The 19,961-nt window shown below is 44.0% G+C and overlaps 1 protein-coding gene across 2 annotated transcripts; it reads right to left on the bottom strand.

Moving 5' to 3' along the window:
- Window positions 1–17,253: 17,253 nt before the first annotated feature.
- On the bottom strand, window positions 17,254–19,494 carry FEZF1 (FEZ family zinc finger 1). 2 transcript variants are annotated; one of them, XM_006901796.1, is made up of 5 exons: window positions 19,072–19,494; window positions 18,700–18,921; window positions 18,352–18,486; window positions 17,979–18,111; window positions 17,254–17,591 (listed from the first exon to the last, which is right to left on the bottom strand). In XM_006901796.1, the coding sequence occupies exons 1-5, from the start codon at window positions 19,492–19,494 to the stop codon at window positions 17,254–17,256; spliced, it is 1,251 nt and encodes a 416-aa protein (XP_006901858.1). The 2 variants fall into 2 exon arrangements, with proteins under 2 accessions (XP_006901858.1, XP_006901857.1); XM_006901795.1 differs by having other exon boundaries at window positions 18,700–19,494.
- Between the last annotated feature and the right edge of the window lie 467 nt (window positions 19,495–19,961).

Raw genomic sequence — 19,961 nt, 5'->3', positions numbered from 1 at the left:
CTGGAGGTAGGCTTCAAAGTTGATGCAGATACATCAATGGGAAGGCCAAATGATTAAGCACTCAACCATTAACTGAAGTCCACTCAAATGGATCTCTAAAGAAAGGCCTGGTGATCTGCTTCTGGAAGGTCATACCCTTGAAAATTCTAGAGAGTTTTACTCTGCACACATGGGTCAGCCTGATTCAGAATCAAACCAGTAGCAAGTGATTTGATATTCCCCTCTTCCAATATATATTCAATTATAACGCACAGAGAGTGAATTTATTCCTTGATTACATTGTGTATCAGACAATGTTATTGTTGTATACTGTAGAGTTGGAACTGACCCATAGCTGACCCTCTAGCAGTTTTTCCGAAACATGGAAGGAGGCTGCCAATACGTCTCCTGCAGAGCAGCTGGTGGCCTCAAACCACATGCCATTGAGATTGCAGAGCAGCTTCTTGCCACTTGGCCACCAGAGCACATAGGTTATTAAAACATTTTCTTCTTGCCATGAGAAGCTTATCATTACATTCCAAGATAAGTACCATGAAGGGAAATTTTAAGACGCTAGAAGCAAACATTTTCACCTCTGAGCCAATGGGCAGCACCATGGTAAATGGACAAGAGTTTGAAGTTGTTAACAATTACAGCTTGCTCACCTCCACAATCAACACTCTTGATGCCAGCAGTCAGAATCAAAAGACAAATTACACTGGGAAAATCTGCTGTCAGGGACCTCTCCAGAGTACTGAGAAGCACCAATGTCAGTTTAGGGACTAACATGCACCGGATCCAGGCAATTTGCAATTACTTGCTACGCATCAGAGAACTGGATAATGACTAAGGGTGCCAAGAAAAGGCTCAATGCTTTTGAGCTATGGTGCTGGAGAAGAGTCTTGAACATACCACAGATCACCAGAAGAACAATCAGGTCTGCTTTGGAGAGGGTGAAACCAATTTTTTTTTCCCTTGGAGGCTAAAATTTTGAAGCTCTGTCTCGTATATTTGGGTACATGGTCAAGAGGGACTAGTCCTTGGAGAAGGACTTCATACTTGGAAGGGTGAAGGGACAGTGCAGGAGAAGAAGATACCATATGAGATGGATTGACGCAGTAACTGGGGACATGGAGGTCAGAGGAAATGGGGGGAAAGGAATGTCAGAGACAGACTGGTTCAGAGCTGTTGTACGTAGGGGACTTTATGGTACACAAAAACAACATAAACCATAAAGGAATCAGTAATGTAATCTTAATAAGTAATGTAATCTTAATAAACTTTATTCCCTAGGAAATTTCTATGGATCTATTCTAAATAGCAGAATTTAAGGAGGTTAGAGTAGAGGACCCCTGAAGGGGAGAGTGATTGCTCATAATCATTTTGAGGACGAGGGGGGCATTGTTGTTGTTGTTATTGTTATCTACCATTGATTTAGAACTGATTCACAGTTGACTCATCAGCAATTTTCAGAGGTGGTAAAGTACCCAGAGGAGATTGTCCATCTTTCTCCAGTAGATTCAAATGGATTCAAATCGTTTGCCTTTGGGTTGGAAGCACAACTCCAGTTTATTGCTAAGCTACCATAACTCTCTGTGGGTAGATAGCAGTAGAAAGGAGAGGAAGACCCTCAACAAGATGGACTGGCATATTAACTGCAAGAGTGCGATTGAACATGGTAGAGATTATTAGGCTAGAACAAAGTAGAGCAAAGTTCCGATCTGCTGCTGCTCATAACATTGTTATGAGCCATAATCATCTCTATGGCATCTAACAATAACAACATGCTACCATTCCAGTTCTGCCACAAAGCAAGTTTCTTTATATTTTAAAGTTGATTCCTGGGTTTTCATTTTTCCAATTGTCTATTCCCAATATAACACTGTTTCAGTGCAGGGCAGAGTAATCATATTAGATATTTTCAATAGACATATATTAAAGCAGAAGTTTGATACTTTATGAGCTTTTAGAAGAATTAACAGAGCAAAAAGCATAGATCTTCACTAGACTTGAAGTTTACATTACAGTCAATCCTAGAGGTCAGGATACTACTGGAAACTACTACCAAAATCATACTGACATTGACACAAACTAACGAAAACAATCCAACGGCAAGCCACTGTCATCAAATTGGCTTCAATTCATGATAACCTTATGTGCTGTAGAATAGAACTGTTCCATATTTTTTTTTTCTGGGCAGATTACCAGACCTTGGTTTTGACACCTCTGCATGAGTTCAAACCACCAACCTTTTCACAAGTCAAATTCAAACTCATTGCTGTTGAGTCAGAATCAACTCATAGACCTTCCACTGGGTTCCTGAGCCTGTAAACTGCACATAAAGAGATTATGAATCTTTCTTCCTTAGAACAACTGGGAGATACAGATCTTCTTATCAGCAGTGCAACTTAGTACAAACTAGGCTACCACAAATAGCCTCTTTATTCTAACAGTCAAGCAAAACCCAATTATACTATTCAGTCATCCTAGGACTGACTATAGAATGTTCTCATTAAAGCTAAACCCAAGCTTCAACTGGATTAAGTTGATCAAGCTGTTAATTAATTGTCCTTTAAAAACTCTACACTGTGCGGCAATGAATGAAGGGAAATCCAAAACCTCTGTAAATGTCTATTAAAATTAATAATAAAAAATATTTAAAAAAGAGAATGAGAGAAGAAAAAATAAAAACTCTACACTGTGTAAAGAGTTAATAGGAAAAGGTCACGGTCTTTTCGTTTACTTCCTATGCATCTTAAAGTTGGGTCATGAATAAGGATGATAGAAGAAGAATCTATATGGCTTTGGAGGTGTGAAGAATACCAGAGATCCTATGGACTGTCAAAATGGACAAGTCTATCTTGCAAGAAGGACAACCATGGTGCTCCTTAAATGCAAGGACGACGAAACTTCATCTCACATACTTTGGACATACTGTTAGGAGAGGCTAGTCCTTGGAAAAATACATCATGTTAAGAAAGGCAGAGAGTCAGAGAAGGAGACCCCTAACAAGATGCATTGACACAGTGACTATAACAATAGACTCAACCATATCCGAGATCATGTGGATGGCCCAGGATAGGCCAAGATTCAGATCTATTGTTCACAGGGTCTCTGAGTCAATACAGTAGCTCCTATTGATAACATCACCTTTAAAGATAAAAATACTTAAAGGAGGATGCTTCAACGATTTAGACCCTCCCATAAGAGCTGTGGGTGAGCATTAACATGGCTGGTAATTATATTCATTTTCTCCTGGACTCAGAGCCTACTAATTGGTCCTAAAAGCCTTCTGAGGTCCCAACTCTTCTCACTATTTCTTAGTGGTTGGAATGGACAGAAAACCTCATAAGCAGTTCCTTACTTTACCTCTACCTTGCATTCGAACTTCTGAGTTGTAAAACAACCCAGTGGCAGATGGAATTTCCTCCAGGACTTAAGAACCATAAATGACATAGCTGAGCCTCTACATCTTGTGATTCCTAACCTCTGCACTATAATAGACAAAGTGCTAGTCTATAGGCCTTTTATTGTAAGAACCATCTTCCCTCTGTAACTTGATTTGTGCCACTATTAGAATCTCTACTCAGAATATTATTGCTTTTTAATTTTTGACTCATGTACTTTTAACTTGTTAGTTAAATTTGTATCTTCTAGGCTGCAACAGTTCCATGATACATCTTTAAGGATATGAACATACGGCTAAGCACAATTAATAACAGTCCATCTAAATTCCAAAATCAATCTCCATAATAGTCTATGTGTTTCCTACTGCCAAAGGGGCCCTTTAGAGTAGTGAGAGAAGATCCTCACCCTGAAACCTACAGCACCCCTTTTCAGCAGGAAGTAGCTAAGAGAATACACCATCCCCTTTTCCTTATGAATCAGGGTGAAGTCTCTCTCAGGGAGGAGAGATAGGGAATGGCAAAGGACACACTGACAAAGGAGATTAATCAGAACTGGCTTTGACAAGCACTGTGGCAATTGGACAATTAAAACAGACATTCGGGGGGTGGGGGGAGGAAGAAGAACGAACTGGGGAGGAGAGTAGAGAAAAGAGTGCAACAATGAATGAATGAAAACCCCAAATCTCTGTGAATGTTCACTAAAACTAATACAATTTAATAATAATTAAAAAAAATAAAGATAAAAATACAGACTCTCACCAATATAGTGTTCATTAGGTCAAACACATAATTTAGGAGAATGATGGGCAATCTCCTATCATGTTTAAAAAAAAAATTGCAGCCTTGAAAGTCTCCTGGAGAGTCAGATATGAGTTGGTTTTGACTGTACAGCAATGAGTAAGCCAATCAGCTAGTGAACATATAATAGGAATCCTAATGCCACAGTCTGGGAAGCAGGAGTCATATACCCTTCCAAAAGAAAGCTTGCCTCCCACTCTATGAACTTGGAGAAAAGATGAAAGTTTTGTGTTCAAGACTCTTCCATATGGTCGCTACGGGTCATCTACAACTCTACGGCACTTAACAAGACAACAAGAACAATGTCACAGTAAGCCAACACTTGGCTGCTAAACGAAGATGAGTCATTTTAGCTTACCAGTCACTCCCATGGAGAAAGGTGTCTCCCTTGAAGTCTGTTTCTGTAAAGATTGTAGTCTTGGAAATAATATGGGACAGTTCTATTCAGTCCTGTGTGATTATTGCGAGCGAGAATCAACTCAAAAGGAGGAGGGTGGCAATGTAAAAAAAAAAAGTGGACATGTAAAGAAGGAAGAAAATGTAACACATAATCTCTAGAACAAATGGGCATTATAAGAGATTCCAAGATGGCCATGGGGTAATTATCAAATAAAGACTACAAAATAACTATGTGTAAAATTTTCAAAAATTCCAAGAAAAATATGAGACTTAATGAGTACACATATAGAAAATCTCAATAGATAAACATTGAAATGATAAAGAAAGAACAAGCAAGCAATTTAGAACTGAAAAATATAAAATCTGAAATAAAAAGTTCACTGGATAGACTAAATAGCATATTGGGTTAACAGCAGAAGGAGAGTTTAAACAACTTTAAGGCAGATTAGTAGAAATCTAAACGGTTCTTTTATAGCAACTGAGTGTTCAAGAATCAGCACCCAAATAAATAGCTCATACGAAAAATCAAATTGTCTCCATCAGAGCCTCTGTTAGGAAATGGGAGCTCTGATGAGACACTATGGCTTTCTCAACATTGACCCTACGATATCGTAGCTTAGATCAGTTTTTGTTGCAGGGCACTGTTCTGTACACTATCGCATGTTCAGCGAAATTCCTGACCTCTGCTGACTGGTTACAATGAGAGCCCTTAGTGGGAACAATCAAAAGATCTCCAGGCATTGTCAAATGTGTCTGAGAGGAAAAAATTACCCCTTGCTTGGAAAACTATTCCTTTATAAGAAGTAATTAAAAATAGACTCATTTTATTGCAAGCTGAGGGCTCTGCACACAATACATAAATCAATGAATCACAGGTTGTTCTGAATATAAATAAATTAGATTGTTTTATTGCCCTTTAACATCCATAGCACCTAATCTGCTGGCTAGTGACCTGCACTCTGAATGAGTGAATGAATGTTGGGTGTGAGCTCTGCTCTTCAAGAGCTGGTGCCACAGGGACCCAAAATGACTCTAGAAGTTGCAGTAGTTTTCCTTCCATGGATTGTTCTTCAATGAACTCAACTATGTCTCCCTTTCAACACTGTAAGAGCCTAACCATTACACATTTTTCTACGACTGTCATTTGCTCTTAATTTTCTCTCTTCAGGGTCCATTCCTTACTCCATAAACTAAATTAATAGAAGGTAACTCTGATGTATCTTAAAAGGTCTATCTCTCTTTTTACTTCAAGTCCCCTTATAGACCTTATTATAATAGATCAAAATTTTGAAATCACTTCATTGAAATTATATTAATTTATGGACTGAAAGATGTCAAAACAAATTGATGTTTTAAGATGCTGGGCTTATGAGTGTTTAGGGGGAAATTTATGAAAAGATACAACTTACTGAAAAGGTTTTTAAAGACGTTTTGTTGTGAGAAACTTTAAATTTAATAAAAACTCTCCAGAAAGCACAATATGCTCTTGTACACCATTAGTTACTACTCAGAGGCAATCTTGCCTGATCTGTATTTTCTCTCATACTATTTCTTTAATGTTCCTTTTCCCTATATTAAATTCCCAAATGTATCCTTCCACCCTTAAGTAGTTGTATTTATACCTTTAAAAGAGAAAAGTGCAAAACAAAAAGAAAACATTTGAACAAAAATACATACCCTTTTTACATCTTAAAAAGTTAACACAATTACTTCTGTTGACTACCTAGCTGTTGTTCAAATTTCCAGTTGCTTGTTGTTACGACGTGTCATCGAGTCACTTACAACTCATAGCACCCCTATGTACAGCAGCTCTGAAGCCTGCCCTATTCTCAGTCAGTCTCCCTGACTCCAACACACCTACCCTCAATTACACCAGTCGCTGTATCACTCCATCTCATCTTTCCTTGCCTGCATTGTCACTCCACCCTTCTAAGCATGACTAGTTCCCAAGGACTAGTCCTTCCTGGCCACATACCCAAAGTACAGGAAATGAAGCTTGAAAATCCTAGCCTCCAAGGAGAAACTTGGTTTCACCCTCTCCAAGACAGATTTAGTTGTTTTCTTGACAGTCTATGGTATGTTCAAGCTACTGTTCAGCTCTCTGATGCACAGCCCGTAATTGTGATGATCACGGCCTAAATCAGGTGCACCTTAGTCTCTACACTGTCATCGTTGCTTCTCAAGACTCTACAGAGGTCTCTGACTGCAGATTTTCCCAGTGCAATTTGTCTTTTTATTTCCTGACTGCTGGTGTCAAGAGTGTTGATTGTGGAGCTAAGCAAGCTGAAATTGTAAACAATCTCAGTCTCTTCTTCATTAATTAATCATAGTGCTGTCAATTGGCCCAGTGGTGAGAATCTTTGTTTTCTTTTCTTGGAAAATATATATATATATTTTTGCAGGTAGGAAGTAGCTTGTTGGAAACAGAGACACAGGCAAGTTTGGGACAGTGAGAAGGGGAGATACTGGCAGGAGATGAAGCCGGTTTCTGCCAGGTCTGCAGCAGGAGCACCAGCTATGCCAGCACTTGTAGATCATTTACCCCTTAATTGTAACTCTTCTCTAACAAATGTACTCCCCAGTATATGATGGAATTCCCTTATACCAACTGCAGTCCATTGTAAATCACTTCTGAATACCTATCCTCAAATTGTCATTATTATTGCCTTTTTAAAAGAATTTTTTCTACTAGTTTATTTACAAAATTTGAAAACAGTGTTTTAAAGAACAAATTCTTTCCATTTCCCTCACTCTGCCCTCATCAAAATGTACAACCCCATGACTAGTAACCCCCACCCCCTGCAAATCTTCATCCCTCTGCTTCCACCCTTTCTCACCCCTCTTGGATCTTTATACTCATTCTACAATAATGGTTTTATATAATATATAAAACCCTGTGGGACTGAGATAGTTCACTCGCCATAATGCCCTCCAGTCTCTCCCAAGTTAGGCAATAATTTACCTAAATTCATTGCTCCTGTGTTTTGCGTAGTATTCCATTGTGTGAATGTACCATATTTCTCAATCCACTCGTTCATAAGAGATGAACTGAGACCAAGATTAGAAGCACTAATCTAAGGTATAAGGAGACTGCCAAATACAACCAGAAATGCACAATCTGAAGAGGATAAAATTGATGTATGGGACCTTCTAAAGTTTAAATCCATGTGTGCATCAAAACCTTTTTCCAACAAGGTAAAAAGAAAACCTACAGACTGGAAGCAAACATTTGATAATACCAGCTCAGACAAGAGTCTTATAACAAAAGTTTACAGAATACTCCTGGGCCTCCACAAAAAAAAAAAGACTGGTAACCCAATTACAAAATAGGCAAAAGACATGGAAAGAATTTTCACAGAGGAGGATATTTGAATGGCAAACAGACACAGAAGATATGTTCCAAATCACTGGCAATAAGAGAGATGCAAATCAAAACTACAATGAGGTACCATCTCACTCCAGTGACAGTGGCAAAGTTTAACAGGACAGCAAGTAATGAATGTGGAGAGGATGTGTCGAGAAAGGAACTCATATACCATTGGTGGAACTGTAAGATGGTACAACCATTCTGGAAGGCAGTTTGGCACTTCCTCAAAAAGTTGAACATAGAAACCATATGACCAGCTATTCCATTACTTGGAATATACCCTGAGAAAATGAGAACTGAGACACAAATTTAGATTTGTACACGAATGGTCATACAAGCATTACTCACCATAACAAGAACATGGAAACAGTCAAAATGTCCAATCACAAATCTTTGTTTTCTTGATGATGAGCTTCAATCCATATTGAAGACTAAATTCCTTGATTTTCTGCAGCCAGCAGATCAGGTCCTCCTCATTTTCAGGAAGCAGGGTTGTGTCATCTGCATAACACAAGTTGCAATGGGTCTTCCTCCAATCCCAGTGCCACATTTTTCTTCATAAAGCCAGCCTTCCATATGATCTGTTCTGCATATAGATTGAAAATGTATGGAGATAGGATGCATTCCTGATGCACTGGTGCATTGAAAAGTCATAATTTTCTAAAATCTTATTTTTAATTGATGTTTTAAAAAAATTATTATAAAGATGTTTTACAACTGTTTTAACTAATAAGGATCCATGGTTACATACTTGGCTCCTAATCTAAAGGTTAACAGTTCAAACTTAACTGGTAGCACTTACAGATATAACTAAAGTCTACTTTTTGTTGATATTTTGAAAATACAAATTTCCTCTAATCAGAAATTTGTGTAAACAAGGTACCTTTGTGAAGATTTTGCTTACTCAAGAGCTGATTCACCATTAATTAATAAATAAATAACATTTCTATAATGAGCTGTCAAGGTATTTATTATGGCCACCAAAATTTTCACTTGCAGAAGAATCTGTTTTATTGCTATCAAGAAAAAAACACATATCAACTGCAGCTCTCTTGCTCCTCATCGAGTGACAGATACTCAGCTCTAGACAGGAACTGCTGCATGAAGCTTTCTCCCTACTCCCACACCTTTGTACTCATAATCAACATTTGTTTGCTTGGCAGCAAAATGTTAACCCTGGAGACTTGTATTGGCAGAATTCTACTTCATCTTTACTTAGTAACTTAATCTCCATAAGACCAATAGCAACAAGAATTCATTTGACACCAGTGTCACCTCAAACTTGAACGGAAAATTTGCATGGTTATTTATGATAAGTTTATGCCCATTTGAGTGCATGATGGATGTTTACTTGTTCTCAAAATTAGTTCTGGATAGTGTGTCACAATACAAGGGGGGAAATACAAAATGGATATGAGTCTTCCTATCAAAGTCATTGTAACACAAAGTTTCTTTTTCTCCTCCATCAAATGCGGCAAATAAGTAACCTATCTTATAACTGCCATTGTCTTAACACCACCAGGGCACGAGTGACCACAGCATTGATTGTTGTTGTTGTTATGTGCCGTCAAGTCGCTTGCGACTTATAGCGACCCTACATACAACAGCCTTAAACTCTGCTCTGTCCTGTGCCAATCGCACTGTCTCTGACACTCCCATCCCGATTACCCCAGTCACTGAATCAATCCACCTCAGAGAGGGTCTTCCCCTCCTGCACTGATTACTAGGTCTTTATTTGTTTTCAATCTATCCTGGAACAGGAACTGATGAACACATTAATTTCTAAAACTCACAAGGTTCAGAACCAACCATCTTTGACTTACAGTTTCAAAATACTGAATTTCTTTTATCTACTGGTTTTTAGTGGCACCCACTTCCTAAACAACATGCCTCTGGAAACTATGAATTTTAAGAAATGATAGTTATTGAAAGGCTTTAGGTCTTCTGTTCATAGAGTTGCTATGAGTCGTGCTCAACTCGACGGCAATCAACAGCAACAACAACAACAACTGGTTTTTACTCTGTGTTCCTCCAGTGTTGACTGCTGCAATGAACTCTAGTGTATCAGGAAGTGTGAGGATGGCACAGGATAAGACAGGGCTCATCTGTTAGTCATAGGGTCACTAGGAGTCACACTCAACTTGAAGGCAGCTAACAACAACAACTAGTTTTTCATTAACCAAGGGAAACAATTATTTTTGTGAACATAATCTTGTTCTTTTGACAAAATCATAGCAAAAGTCACTGTTTTCTCTGGTTCAAAATTATTTTTGCCTTAATTATCCAACAACTTCATATTTCTGTTGTTGTTATGTGCTTTGAATTGCCTGTGACTCAAATCAACCCTATGTACAACAGCCCTAAACCCTGTTTTATCCTGTGTAATCTTATTGTCTCTGACACACCTACCCACATTATCCAAGTCACTGAATCAATGCATCTCATCGAGGGTATTACTCTCTTGTCTTATCCCTCCACCCTTCCAAGCATGATGTCCCTCCTCTCCAAGGACCGGTCTCTCTTGCAACATGTCCAAATTGTGTCAGATTAAACTTCCAAATTCTTGCCTCCAAGGAGCAGCTTGGTTTTACCCTCTCTAGAATGAACCTATTTGTTCTCTTAACAGTCCATGATATATTCAATACCTTTCTCCAGCATCACAGCTCAAAGACATCAATTCCCCATCTATCATCCCTAGTCATTGTCCAGCTTTCTGATGTATAGCAAGTAATTGCAAAGACTATGGCCTGGATCAGACTCGCCTTAGTCTCCAGACTGTCATAATTGATCTTCAGTATTTTGGAGAGGTCTGACAGCAGACTTTTCCAACGCAATTCGTCTTTTAATTTCCTAACTGCTGTTACCAAGAGCGTTGATTGTGGAAACAAGCAAACTAGTTAACAATCTCAACGTGGTGCATGAGTTGGGCGTGGGCCGGGGGGAAGTGGAGAAACACATGCAGGAGTCCCTGACTCAGCTGACCCCTCACAACTCAGAAACTACAATTCCCAGAATCCCACAGGTCAAGGCTGACATACTTTCATGGCATTAGCCATTGAGAATTAGATTAATCAATTTCCATGTGTTTATAAATGCACTGTAAGCAGAAGGTAGAAAGGAGGGGAACACATTTTGGGGAAGAGGAGAGAGTGGAAGCCATTACTGAATGAGTCAAGGGCAGTTTTTTGGGTGATGAAAAAGTTCTGGAAACAGATAGTGATGAAAAATATACATTGGGAATACACTTAATGTTACCAGTTTATACATTTATTGTTGTTGTTGTTGTTGTTATGTGACATTGAGTCACTTGCGACTCATAGTGACCCTATGTACAACAGCTCTAAACTCTGCTCTGTCCTGTGTCAATCTCATTGTCTCCGGCACACCCATCCTAATTACCCCAGTCACCAAATCAATCCACCTCATAGAGGGCCTTTCCCTCCTGTGCTGTCCCTCCACCCTCCCAAGCATGATGTACTTCTCCAAGGACCGGTCTCTCCTTACAACATGACCAAAGTACTTAAATGACAAATTTTGTGCTATATGTTGTACTACAGGGTTGGACCTGACTCATAGCTGACCTCCAGAAGGTTCTTAGAGGCAATAAATTGCAGAGAAGGAGATTGCCTATCTTTCTCCCTCAGAGCACGTGTTGGATTCCAACCTCCTGCCTTTGGGTTGACAGCATAATTCCTTATCCACTAGGCCACCAGAGCTCCCAGTGCTACAAGCAGTTTGCCACAGTTGAAAAATGCCTAATAATTATAATACCCTCTCATGAAGAAAAACAGTTGTAGTGGTCTTGCGGGTAAAGAGTAATACTGTCAATCTAAAGGCACGTGGTTTGAATCCACCAGATGTTCCAAGGAGTTAAAATGGGCAATTTCCACTTACTCCTTAAGGTGAGTTATAGCCTCTGAAATCGCCCTGGAGGGTCAGCTATTAGTCAATTCCAACTAATCAGCAATGAGTTTTTCATGACAGAGAGCAAGCCATGATTCTCTTAAAATCATAAAACCTCATGACTAACAAAGGTCTACCAATTATAAGGTTTTATAAAGTAGCAAAGCTTTTTGTTTCTTCCTCAGCTTAGAATGTTGGATCATTTCTATTTTATAATAGGAACTATTTAGGAAGCTCAAGTGGCTTATTCTTGTTGCTATCATTCAAGAAGCTGGACTCTGAAGAAGAATATGGCATCAGGATAGAATTATCAACAGCCTGTGCTATGTAAATGGCATAACCTTGCTTGCTGAAAGTAAGGAGGGCTTGAAAAACTTGCTGCAGAAGATCAGGGATTATCGCCTTTGATATGGATTGCATCTCAACATCAAGAAGACAAAAACTCTTGTCACTGGACCAATAAGCAACATCATAATATATAGAGAAAAGGCTGAAGTTGTCAACAATTTCATCCTGGATCCACAATCAACACCTCTGGTTCTAGCAGTCAAGAGATCAGGAGACTTTTTGCAATTGGGCGATCTGCTGTCAGAGATCTCTCCAAATTACTGAGAAGCAATGGTATCAAGTTGAAGACTAAACATGTGACAGATTCAGGTCGTGGTCTTTCCCATCACTTGCTATGTATTTGAGAGAGAGATAATAAATAAGGATGACAGAAGAAGAATTGACGCCTTGGAGCTTTTGTGGTGAAGAGTGCTGAATATCATATGGACTAACAAAAAAACAAGCAGGTATGTCTTAGACAAAGTGCAGCCAGATGCTTCTTGGAGGCAAGCATGGCAAAGCTTCATCTCACATGTTGCTAGAAGAAGCTATTCCTTGAAGAAGGAGATAAGGCTTGGAAAGGTGGAGGGTCAGCGAAAGAGGGGAAGACCCTCAAAGAGATGGATTGATACAGTGCCTGTGACAATGGCCTCAAGTGTGTCAGAGATGAAGAGGATGCACGGGATAAGACAGGACTAAGATCTGTTGTTCCTAGGATGACTATGAGTCATGCCCCACAGCACATCACCACAACAACTGGTGGCCTAGCGGTAAGGCTTTACAATACAGAATACAATACAGGCAGTGTGAATCCACCATACAGAATACAATACAGGCGGTGTGAATCCACCAGCTGCTCAAGGAAGGAAGGACAGGCAATTTCCTCTCCTGTGATTTACAGCCTCTGAAAAGTCACTGGAGGATCAGCTATGAGTGGATTCTGACTCAACATCATGTTGTTGTTGTTGTTAAGTGCCATCGAGTCATAGACAACTCATAGTGACCCTCTGAACTAAAGATCTGAACACTTGTCTAACTTTCATCATTTCTCTAAGTTCATAGAGTTTCCGGAGACAATCTATTTCAGAAGTGGATGCCATTCTGCTTCCAAGCCTGTTTTAATCTTGGAGCTCCACCAAACACTGTCCACTATGGGTAACCATTATCACATTTGACACATTAGTGTCACAGTGTTTAGCCTCACAGCAATCAGGAGTTACTTCTGTAGACAGACCAGAGCTATACCACTCGGAAGAATGTTTGACCAAAAACAATTAAAACCTGGCCTGAGGTCTGCAGATTACAGTATTTTGAGAAGACTCATTTACAAAGACAAAACATAACCCCTACAGTTATAATTAGGTGAACACTTTAACTTAATACCATCTTTGACAAAATTTTGAATTCTGACATTTATAACTGGCACTCATATAAGGCATAAATTGATCTAACAAGATGCATGGGTTCTGGGTATTAATTATTGATCTTACATTCATTGCTCCTGTGGGTTCATTTCTTCCACATTTGGAAAAATGTATAGTTCTGGGGGGGGGGGAATAAAACCCACCCAAACCTCTTAAAGCTTCAAATATCACCATGAAGTGACTATTTTGATGAGGTCCCTAGTTAAAGATTCTGCTTTCTGAAAACTGACACATTAGTCTCAGCCTTCCTTATTCCAATAACTTGTCCTCACACCAAAATTGTAAATCTGAGTAAATGACAGCCTGCCTTCAGGAGACGTTGCTGGACATGAGCCCAGTTGTGTTCAAAAGTAAATCAGGCAGGCGTCAACCTCTCTTCCACGTTCTGACTAAACTAGACCAAGTGTAAGCCTCCTGTCCTTCCATAGCCCCAAAACTGGTCCCTGCAGCCTTAGCCACTCTCTTTCTCTGTATGAAAAATCCATTCCAACAAAAAGAGTTGAAGATAAGCCCTCAATCATCTCCTTCTGTGGGGAATCTACATATTAGCCGTCTTGATCATTGAAGAGGAGAGAATTCATTGGTTAACTCTTCGTTGGTTAAAGAAGAGAATGGGCTAGGGAAAAGCCAATGCATACAGACTTTTCTACAGAGAGAGACCTGTGTGCGCTGGGGGCGGGCGGGGGTGGGGGAGGATTATAAGGTCTTCAATAGACGATTAGCAGAGTGTTCCTCTTCATCAGTCCCCCCCCCCCAACCCTTATGAGTGCAGCCTCCCCTCGCAGACAGTCTTTTAAGGGGACCCTCCCTGTTGTTTAGTAAGCTCTAACAGCTTTGTCATAAACCAAAGTTCATCCCTAATCCCCCTCCTGACAAGTAGCTCTCTAGAGCAGATCATTTTAGAGACTTTCCTTTTGGCCTCCCTTACCTGATCACGGAACACTCCAGAGTATGCAGACGAGTCCCCTTGCCTGCTTCCCCAGAGCTGACAACACCCCAAAGCAGAGAAAGTCATTCCAGTTTCTCCCGTTCTGTTGAAGCTGTTTTGGTGTGTCTTTGGTGGGTTGGTCTGGGAACACGAAGGGCTTTGATTGGCTTTAATGCTGCCATGGCCAGAGCCTGCTTTTCCTCTAATACTTATTCTTCAGTAAGAAACAAACCCCACTATCATGCATTAGGAGGCAAAAAACACCACGCGCATATCTTTCCTGAGAACTTTTACCGTTTTTTCAAAATAGCAAAATCACATTTGGAAAGTCTGCCCCCTTGACATAAATATGTACGCTGAATGCCCCCTGACCTTGCCCTGCCAGGCGCTAAGAGAACAATAGGTTTTAGGGTCAGGCCTGGCCCCTAAACTCCGAATGCATTTTTCCCAGTGGGGACACCTGCGAGGGAATGGTATGGTTAAGTCAGCTCACTTGTGAAGGGAGAGACTCTTCCACACGGATTCAGATTCCAAAGTCACCTTCCTAGGTCAAATCGAACTTGGATCTGACCTCAACAGGGACAACATAGGTCGTGGGGCAGGAAAACAGACAGCGCAGGATTCGATTTGATGATGGTTGGGATGACAATCAAAAACCCCACTCCGCTCCCCGAGGGTGACGAGATCGCCGAGGGCGTGCGCCCTGAGACGACAGTGGCAAAGTGGAGAGGCCACATTTGATGTGCTGTCACGTCCCTGCTGCCTGGAACCTTCCCAGCCGACCCCAAGCCCTGGACTCTCCGCCTCCCGCGACCTCTTTTCCCGGCACACTGGCCTTGACCTGGGAGTCTCTACTGGGCCCACTCCCCCACTCGTTCACGTTCACCCCACTGGGGTCACCTGTCACCTTCCTGCCTCCTGGGCCACTGAGGAGCCCTTCAGGTCACGCCCCCGGGCTCTCTGAGCCCCTAAGGCTTCCCCGCCTTGAAATTGCCAAAGAAATTGACTGGGTGCCCCTGTAGCACCCTTTGCTGATCTATGCCCCGGGTTCTCCTCTCGAAGCCCTAGCGCCGCCGCTTCTCCATGCACGCAGCAAGACGCACCCGCGGATTTGAACGGGCTTCCGCGCCTCTCTCCGAACGTCTTGTGCTATGAGCTGGTGAGGCCACTGTGCTCCCGGCCTCAAGGCCACCCCAAGGCCCTCCGGTGCCTGCGCCCTGCATGTGAGTGGATCCCGCCCGCAGCTGGGCCGCTCGGCCGCCAGATCAAGGGAGGAGCCGTGAGACGTGCGGAAGGTGTGCGGGCACGGCAGCGGCGGGGCGAGGACCCCTGCGGCCCCGCTTCTCCGGCCTCGCTCCCCGGATGTGGCCCGGCTGACGACAGCGCGGGGCTGTGAGCTCGTCTGGCAGCTTCTTCTGAGCAGCTAATAGTATAACAACCCGGCTTTGATCAATCTGAACTAATTACCCCTCTTAATTAAAGTCTTTAGCAGTTGTTTCACTGTTTTGGCAAGAAAACAGGAGAGACTTGCAGTTAGAAAACACCCGAGCCTGAACTCACAGCAGAATTGCTGATTAACACTTGAAGCATTTCGAGGACCTGGCAGCCGCCACAGTTTGGTTGTGGTCCATGTTTCTGGCTTGGATGGAAGCATGTTCATCTATAAACACACGTACACATAACACGAGGGTCCCCTTGCCAGCTGTGTGCAAGTCAGTTTGTGTTTGCAGGGTGCAAAACAATACGTGCAAACCCTTCTACCTGGGGTGAGAATTTGTTCTTCGCCCTTTCTAGATAAGCTCACTACTATGTGCAATACTGCTCAGATGCCAAGCCCAGAAGCCCGGTTCTGTTAAAAAAAAAAACCCTCACATCTATCTTAGAACTTTAGTACATTTCGTTGCTTTTGCCACAACTGTTAACTATTTTGAGAGACTAGTATTTGTTTCTGGTGAGTTTTTTGATCCCAACATCAGATCTGACGAGTCCCGGCTTAAAAATGGCCTAACAGGAGAGTGAGCAGAATAATATCAACAGAGCCCTGAAGTTTGTGGATTAAATAAGCATGTGCCAGGTATTTATTTCCAACAGTTAATGAATCCAATTCCACATGCAAGACTCAAACCCTGGGCTAGCGTGCATGTGCGCGCCTGGGTGCCCGCTGATGGAGGCGAGAGGCCGACCCGCGCGTGTAGGTGTGTGAGTGACACACACACACACACACACACACACACACACACACGCTCCACCTCGGGGTCAGAGCAAATAATCATCACCAGCCGGCATGTGGAGCTCGCAGAATCAGCACAATGGCAATATATACAATCATAAAATGAAAACGGTGCAGCATTCCCGGATAGGATAATACAGATCTCAATAAATACAGCAGAAATTTGTTTTTTTAAAAACAAAACAAAACACCATCTCATCACCTGAGATGAAAAAGTCTCTCCAAATGAGAAAACAAACCAAACAGAAAACAAACTCGCCACCCCCCAATTTTTTTTGATGCCTATATAGAATATAATACACAAAACCATGTAGCAAGTGCATGCAAGAGGGCCCAAGGGCCTGGCTTCCAAGGTTTCTGGTCGACCTTGAAGTGCAGCGCGCAACGTGCTCCGTGCCCTGCACAGCCAGGGAGGGCGAGTTCTAGCCTGCCTTGGTCTGGGCAGTGGGGGCCCTGGCTGGGGCTGGGAGGGGGGACCCTGGCCTTGCTCACTAGTGGAGCCCGGGCTGCAGGGGTCCAGGGGGTGGCGGCAGCGGCGGCAGGGCGGCGGGGGGCGGCTGAGGGAGCGCAGGCGGCGGCTCGGTGACCGGCTCCCCGGCGGGCGTGCGCGCCAGGCCCAGGCCGCTGTCGTGCAGTTTGCGGACGTGCTTCTTGAGGTCAAAGTTCCGGCAGAAGCCCTTGCCGCACGTGGGGCAGGTGAAGGGCTTCTTGTCATTGTGGGTGTGCATGTGGAAGGTGAGGTTGTAAACCTGGTGGAAAGCCTTGTTGCAGATATTGCACTTGAACTGCTTCTCCCCGCTGTGGGTCAGCTTGTGGTTTTTGTAATTCCCTGAAACAGACACATGAAAAGCATGAGCTGCTGAAAAGCGAGCTTGGAAAGCGGGGGGCGAGGCCAGCGAGTGCGGCCCGGCCGCCGCTGCGGCTCCAAGTTTATTCTTTTAACATCAGCAGCAAGAGCCGCTCTTGTTTCGATATTTTAATACACACTTATAAACCTACTCACAGATAATGGAACGTGCTTTTAAAAAGCAACAATCTCCACGGCAAGCCAAGCACAACTTTTTCTCTTTATGTAACAACCTGGCCCGCCGGTAAAAGGTTGGAATGGCAACATTTAGTTGCAATTTCAAATAGCTTTCAAAAGGATCCCAAAAAAGGGAACCAGGCCCTTCGGCGAACGTCACGAGAAACACCCCCACCGGCGGCCGGTCAATACCTTTCTGATGAAATCCTTTGCCGCAGAATTCACACACAAACGGTTTGTAGCCCGCGTGTATTCGCGTGTGCGTGTTTAAAGTGGAACTTCTGTTAAACGCCTTGCCACACTGGTTACATTTATGGGGCTTTTCCTAAACAAGAGGGAGGGAAAGCGGAGGGGTTAGGAGATTTCGTTTTCAAGTGGCGTCCTGAAGACCCAGAGCCAGAAACCTTCAACAACAGTCTAAGGTTTTTACCCAGAACAAAGGCAAACGAGAAGCGGCATCTACCCCGGCCCAACGAACTGCATGCAAAACAGGTTCATCGTTCCCGTTCCCGTTTCTACAACCAGTCCCAAAGGGTCCCGGGCGAAACGGAGTCAGAGTACACACCTGGGTGTGGATGATTTTGTGCCTGCACAGGGTGCTGGCCTGCCGGAAGCCCTTTCCACACACTTTGCAAACGAAGGGTCTGGCTCCTGTGTGCACCGGCATGTGACGGGTTAAGTTATAGTGCGCGTTAAACACCTTAAAGTTAAACACACAGAGAGCAGGTTAGCAGGGGGAGCTCCACGCTAGCAAACCCGACCAGGAGAGGGGTGCAGGGGTGGCGGGAACCTTACCAGGCTGGGCAAGGAAACACCCCCAAAGCAAACCCCAGAAGGTCGGGAAGGGGGACGGACAGGGAGGGCGCAGGGAGAGGGGGGAAAGAAGAAACCGCCGCCTGGGCCCAGGCCTTGCCTTTCCGCACACTTCGCAGGTGAAGACTTTGGGCTTGGCGTTAGGGGATACCCGGCTGAACTCGGCCGTTTTGAACGCGATCTTTTCCGACAGGAGCTGGGCGCTCTCTTTCATGTAATGCTGCAGCTGCGCCTGGGACAGGTCTTTGAAAGCGACCCCCGAGGGGTACTTCTCCACCGCCGGGACCACCAGTTTATTCCTTTCGGCTAAATACGTTTTTGGCTGCGGGTGCAAAGGGGAGCTGAGGAAGTAGGAGGCCACCGGGTGGATGTTGACGCCGGCCGCCGGGTGGCACGGGCTGTCGCCTCGGTTCAGGTAGCACATGGCGCCCATGGCGTGGAAGAAGGAGTGGTTGACCACACGCGGCCTTACCAGCTTGTACTGCTGCAGGGGCAGCGCGTCGCGGGCCAGGTCGCCCTTGAGGCCGAGCGCGCAGTTGAGCAGGTCGCTGCAGCTGAAGGCGGGCGCCGCGGGCGCCACCGCCGCCGGGGCCTCCGCACTCGCCTTCCGCGCCTCGGCGCCCGCCACTCCCGCCTTGGCGCCCGCGTCGTACGCCACCGGCACGAAGGGGATCATGCAGGGGATTGGCGAGTTGAGGTGCAGCGAGTGCTTGGGGTCCGCTTTGGGTAAGGCTCCCTGCAGGAAGTGGGGGACGGGCATGGCCTTGGGCTCGGGGGTGCGCGCCATGATTCGCTCGATGGAGAAAGCCAAGGGTTTGGAGCTACTCATCATGTTGCTTCGGGCCGGGGCGGTCGCCAGCATTTTGGTGGTCGCGCTGTGGCAGCTACTGTCCATGTCGGAGTGGCCGGCGTCCGTGGGCCGGGGCCGGGCTGCACCGTCCTTGCCGCGTCCCCTCCTTGTCACAGACCTGCGGAGAGGGGGCCGGGCACCATCACCAGCGGCAGCCGCCTCCTCCTCCTCCCCAGCATCACCAGCCGAACCTGCCTGCCCAGCCCAGTGGACTCCTGCCAGCCCATGACTCGGGGACAATCACTACTTATTTCTATCAATAGAAAGTGTTGTGTCAATAACGCAGCCAAGACCTCGCCAATCGTTAACTTCCAAGAGGAGAAGGTAAACTAGATAATTGCTCAATTCGCTTCCAACAGTCAACAGGAAAACTTTTTTTTTCTCCTCTGCAGTCAGCGACTACTTCTCATTGGCGAGTGCGGTGCCCCCGCCCAGCGGAGGCGGAGGCGGAGGGGGGAGGCACCGGGGGCCGCGGCGCGCGCCCTCCCTCCGCCACTCCCCGCGCGCGCCCC

This window comes from Elephantulus edwardii, unplaced genomic scaffold (assembly GCF_000299155.1).
Source record: "Elephantulus edwardii isolate Elephantulus edwardi_28Jun2011 unplaced genomic scaffold, EleEdw1.0 scaffold00345, whole genome shotgun sequence".
In the NCBI taxonomy this organism is placed as follows: domain Eukaryota; kingdom Metazoa; phylum Chordata; class Mammalia; order Macroscelidea; family Macroscelididae; genus Elephantulus; species Elephantulus edwardii.
This window is presented reverse-complemented; position numbering and strand designations above follow the sequence as displayed.